This window comes from Nannobrachium achirus (assembly GCF_963921795.1).
Source record: "Nannobrachium achirus genome assembly, chromosome: 4".
Lineage (NCBI taxonomy): Eukaryota > Metazoa > Chordata > Actinopteri > Myctophiformes > Myctophidae > Nannobrachium > Nannobrachium achirus.
In genome coordinates, this window is record NC_137813.1 from 5,943,678 (window position 1) to 5,949,737 (window position 6,060).

The 6,060-nt window shown below is 45.6% G+C and overlaps 1 protein-coding gene across 1 annotated transcript in view; it reads left to right on the forward strand.

Moving 5' to 3' along the window:
* The window catches only part of ern1 (endoplasmic reticulum to nucleus signaling 1), a 99,150-nt gene extending 94,296 nt beyond the window's left edge, over positions 1 to 4,854 (forward strand). The window contains exons 21-22 of the mRNA XM_080724762.1: positions 985 to 1,052; positions 2,983 to 4,854. Of these exons, the coding sequence (XP_080580888.1) occupies positions 985 to 1,052; positions 2,983 to 4,002 (1,088 nt within the window). The 3' untranslated portion in view covers positions 4,003 to 4,854. The remainder of the gene's footprint in view (positions 1 to 984; positions 1,053 to 2,982) is intronic.
* The last annotated feature ends 1,206 nt before the right edge of the window (positions 4,855 to 6,060 follow it).

The window sequence follows — 6,060 nt, forward strand, 5'->3', positions numbered from 1 at the left end:
AAGGGGCCAAAAGGGGCATGCCATATATGGGCATAATGACATCAGGGAGATCCATATATGGTCATAAAAGGGACGGATACAGAGATCTCCATGTATGGGCATATAGGTCGTACATACTATACTGTGTGATTAATGTGTGATTACATTTTTGAGTATTTTTGAGCGGAGCTATAGGCTCCCAACATCTGGCTCTGTCCAAGGTGTGAAGCGTGGCCTACATCTGGTCTACATCTGGCCTACATCTGGCCTACATTTGCCCTACATCTTGGCACAAAGCACTCAATGTTTGTTGTACGCCCAGGGTGACATTGGCCAAGCTTAATGACACCTAACTCTTTTTGAAGCGGTGAAAGCCGCTTCCAAGGAGTGGCTTTGTGTGTCCCGTGCATTGAGGATTGGTCAAGCTTCACATGACAATTTGGCCCTCCAATTCATAAAATTATAGAACTAGAAAGTACATAGAGCACATAGAAAGTATAGATCTAGAACACAGAATGTATAGACCTAGAACATAGATTTCATAGCTCTAGAACACATAGAATACAAATTCACCGCTTCACTTCGAACCGAGGTTAGATTTTTTAACGTGTGTTCTGTTTGATATTGTTTTGTAAGCCTTGCTGAGCCATGATGAGGCCCATAGTGCAGGAGCCGATCTCCTGTTTGTGTAGCGTGAGGCAGCATGATGCCCCCTGGACATAACGCTAGCATGTCACAGGGACTTACCCCTGCCTCAACCCCTGATGCTGAGTGCCAAGCAGGGAGGCACCGGGTCCCAATTCTTCTGGGTCTTTGGTACGACCCAGTCGGGGAATCGAACACCAACCTCCCAGTCTCAGGGTGGACATTCTAACCACAAATCACGTCACACTTTTTAATGTGCGTTTCGTTTCGTATTAGCGTGGTGGTGGTGTTCAATCAAATGTTGGACCCCAGCTTGTGATTTACTAACTCATGGGATGTGACTCTTATTCTCGTTGGCAGATCTGCGCAAGTTCCGTTCCTACAAGGGAGGCTCCGTCAGAGATCTTCTCCGCGCCATGAGAAACAAGGTAACAGACATCATTACACTTCTCCTAATGAGAAACAAGGTAACAGAGTGTTTCACTGGCCATCGTTACACTTATCTGATGAGAAACAAGGTAACAGAGTGTTTTCACTGGCCATCATTACATGAATACATGTATCCTGATGAGAAACAGGGTAACAGACATCATTACACTTATCTGATGAGAAACAAGGTAACAGAGTGTGTTCACTGGCCATCGTAACATGTATACTAGGGCATTCACGAATAGTGATTTTGATATTCGAATATTCTAGTATTTGGTGAATGCCCGTATACATGTATCCTGATGAGAAACAGGGTAACAGACATCATTACACTTATCTGATGGGAAACAAGGAATTGTTGTATACTTTAGCCATTGAAAATTAGAAGACAACATGGCACTCAAGCGTGGCACTCAGTTTGAGAACCACTGATTTAGAAGACATTTTTTGAATCGGGTCACGATATTCAAAGACTTGCCCACATTTTTCAAAAATAGCAGATTTGCAAGCTCGCAGCGCGGCACTCTGTATATCTGCTATTTTTGAAGCGGTGAAAACCGCTTCCAATGAGTGGCTTTGTGTGTCCCACGCCCATTCAGTCCAGAATGAACAGGTTTTTTCAAAAACAAAATGTGTGTTTAATGTCCATATATGGTCATCTCAGTCCAGAATGAACCGTTTTTTTCTAAAACACAATGTATGTCACCTCATGTCCATATATGGTCACTCCAGTTCAGAATGAACAGGTTTTTTCTGTCCCGTACGTCCAGAATATCAGTCCAGAATGAATAGGTTTTTTCAAAAAGCAAAATGTGTGTCCCATATATGGTCATATCAGTCCAGAATGAACAGGTTTTATCGGTCCCGTCCGTCCGTCCGTCCGTCCGTCCGTCCGTATGTGTGTAGTGTCCGTCCCGGTCTGATGATTGGATACTTTGAGGATTGGTCAAGCTTCACATGACTATTCGGCCCTCCAGATAAAATCATTAATTCATTCAGAATATAAAGAATGTATAGATCACAGAGTTCATAACTCTAGAACACATAGAATAAAAGTTCACCGCTTCATTTCGAACCGAGGTTTGATTTTTTTAATTGTTAAATCTTAAAATAATGTCTAAAGTAATAATGCGTGAAGCGCCTTCCAGACAGTATGCGGGTGCCGCTCAGCGAGGAAACGCTGCGCAGTATTTCACAAAGACAAACACAATCCAGCTCTCGCCACCCGCGAGCGCATGCACAAACGAGCACGCACGCGTGACCTCCCCACGCGGCCAAAATAACCGCCCGCATCTCTTTGAAAATGAATTACTTGGAGGCGGTGGCCGCGTACCATCTGGAAGGCGCTTAACAATGTGTTCCAGGTCTTAACACAACCTCTGCCAAAAAAATAGCCCTTTGTAGGGCTTCTCTGCCATGCCCGAGGAACCCAACGATTTAATAAGCTTTAATTAAAAAAGAAAAAAATTATCGAAGCCTAACTAAAATAGGCCGGAACTAATGCTCCGGGATCGGTTACTACACAGACACATTATTGAGCTGACCGATTAACATTGAGGCCGCAAACCGGAAGCGGATGGTCCGTCCTCTATTCCGGACAGTTAGCTTTCTGTGTAAACACCACGGCTTACAGATGGAGAACGGATTGATCAATTGAAAAAATTTAGAAGCTGATGGAATAGGCGAACACACGATGCATAGCAGTGTCCGATCGCGCACGATGGGAACTCGACTAGCGCCCGCGTTAACAGGTAGGAGAAGCCAGCAGTGAAAGACACCAGAAGAATCTTCGGGCTCCTCCGCCGTAAACTACGAACAAGTTAATGTGTTAAGATAAATCATCGTGTTTGTCAGTGACACTTATCCTGTTGTAAACCATGGTGTGTGTCAGACTAACCATCTGTTCTCCTGTCCGTCTCTCCCCAACAGAAGCATCACTACAGGGAGCTTCCTGCTGAAGTCCAGGAGACGCTGGGTTCCATCCCCGACGACTTTGTCTCCTACTTCACCTCGCGCTTCCCCCACCTGCTGACGCACACCTACCTGGCCATGCGCACCTGTGCGCACGAGAGGCCCTTCCTGCCTTACTACCCCAGCACGGAGCAGCTCGCACGGACACAGGCCCTGTCGCCTGTGCTGCTCCCCTCTGGGCCGCCGCAGCGGCAAGACGAGCCGACGCACGCGCCCTCGCCGACGCAAACCTCACAACCCGAGGAGGAAACGCCGCCGTCACTTCAACCACCACTGCCCGCCACGCAACACACGCAACAGCAGCCGGTGCCGGTCTCGGACACCGAGCCCACGCGTTCTGTGCCAACCGCGTTAACGGAAGCGGAGGCGTCGCCGGTGCCAGCGCCAGCTGGAACGGTATCATCCACTGACACAAAAGAAGAGCCGGCGTCAGTTCAGAGTCAGACAGCAATGCCAGCTGGAGCGGTATCGTCCACCGAGACAACAGAAGACCCTGCGTCAGTTCAGAGTCAGACAACACTGCCAGCTGGAGCGGTATCGTCCACCGAGACAACAGAAGACCCTGCGTCAGTTCAGAGTCAGACAACACTGCCAGCTGGAGCGGTATCGTCCACCGAGACAACAGAAGACCCTGCGTCAGTTCAGAGTCAGACAGCACTGCCAGCTGGAGCGGTATCGTCCACCGAGACAACAGAAGACCCTGCGTCAGTTCAGAGTCAGACAGCACTGCCAGCTGGAGCGGTATCGTCCTCTGAGACAGCAGAAGAGCCTGCATCAGTTCAGACAGCACTGCCAGCTGGAACGGTATCGTTCACAGAGTCCCACCTGGACGATCAGACAGCGGACCTCGCCCTCGCTGCAGAATCGCCCGCAACAACAACAACAGCAAGTCCTCCTCCCCCGGAGACGATAGATTCCACTCTGTCTGAAACACACGCACTGCCCCATCCTCCCGCACTGGGCAGTGATCCTGTGTGAACTGGACCAAAGCCGGCGTGGATGCGGCACATAGAGACTCGTTGCCTTAACGGACGGACGGACGGACGGACGACACCCATCGGAGCTCTGCTGTTTGCGTGTCCTGTGCTGGCGAAGACCAGGCCTGCAGTGCCTGGGATCCGCCTCTAAGGGGCGCTGAAAGCAGAAGTATCCCCCCCCAAATCCAAGTGCCTTTCTGCTCGCCCTGGGTGGAAGTGGCTCCCACCTAAAACCATCCAGATGCTTTTCGTCCAACCTTGAAGAAGTCACCGAGGCTGTTTCTTTTCTTTTTTTATTGTTTATTTTTTATTACCCAGGACTTGTAAGACAAAAGCATGGAAGTGAAAGAGAGAATCTCTTTATTTTACAAAGGCATCCTCGAGAATGACTGTGCTTGTATTGTGGAGGATATGTGATGTGATAATGATGATAATGACGTTGACCATTTTTGGTAGTTTTATTGTGCAATGTTGTTATTTCTTTCTTTTTTTAAGAGCTGTATATTTTTGTATAGATTTGATTCAGATGTGGATGGTGGATAATCAGTTGTGATGTTGTGGCCGCTGTGCCTTTATTATAATGACACTGTGCTGTGAAGGTACAGGTGTGGAAATGATCATGTTAATTAAATATGCTTGCTGTCCATTGATGCTGCTAATAGACTGATTCTCCTGCTTTCGCTTTTGTCAAACTGAAATTATTGTTGCTGACGACCTCAGCATGTTGTGGGCTTTATTCCAAAGGTCTTTCTCCTGCAGGGAGTCATTGATGTTAGAATGATATTAAAGCTCACGTGAATCTGTTTTTTTAATTATTATTATTAATTATTAAAGACTATTCTTGTACATTTGATTTTTAGCTTGGCTCCCGTCTTGTGCTTCAGGTTGGTGATATTAAAATCTAAAAGGGTTTACAGAATTTTACTTGTCACTCACACCGCAGGTACAATCAGGGAAATGTTAGTGGGACACATGCTAGCACAATATGTAACATTAACAATTTTCTTCTTCTTATTTTTTTAATGCTTAAACAATAATAAGCCTCAGGCTTAAAGGAGTAGTTCACCCTCAAAATGTTTATTTATTTATTTTTCCTATTGATTATTCGCTCGGTGAAGTTCAATAATATTTTTTTCGTTTTTTGTCACATTCCTGAAACAATCATTTGGGGGGGATTTGGCAAAGCAATAAAGTAAATTGTGTCTACAAGTATAATGTCATCTCCAATGGACACGATCTTTAGTGTTATAGACTACATGGTAAATACACCCTCCGAGCGCATCACTTTTTATGACATTCCAAATTGAATATGTTGACATGTTATCGTGATGACGTGATGTTTTTTTCATTATTAGTTCTATTTAACTCTCAAATACCTGGAACGCGCCCGAGTCGCGTTAGATTTTAACCACTTTAACCATCATTGTATGCTTTAACCTTAGAAAAATAGCAGATATACAAGCTCACAGCGCGGCACCGAGTGCCGCGCTGCGAGCTTGTAGATCTGCTATTTTTGAAAAATCTTGAAAATGAGTGCAAGTCTTTGAATATCTTTGACCCGATCTTTGACCCGACTTCTAAATCCTTCCGCTAAATCAGTGGTTCTCAAACTTTTTCATGTCAAGGACCCCCAAAATTACAGGTATTTAGCCACGGACCCCCATATCAAAATATGTTGTTCCAGGGACCCCCCAGAATAGTCCGGGAAAAAAAGGGTGATTTTTGGCTGAACGTGGATTCGCTTGTAAAAGTTTTTTTCTCAACTGATTCTTGTAGCTTGGGGTCACCTCTTAAGGATTCAAGAGGATGACCAGTGATATCCATTGAGCATTTTTTATTATTAACCCCTTAATGCCTGAAACATGGTCTCCCATTGACTTTCTATACAGGAGGAAAATACCCAGAAAAAGATTATTTTTCGGGGTATTTAAGGAGGATCTGAGGGGTCTAACTAGGGGTTTGTCATGATGCTGAATCCATTGCAGGCATTTGTTTTGCACAAAAAACATTCCGTGGGCTAGAAATAGCCTCAGAAAACAATACACGTATGGGTGAGTAT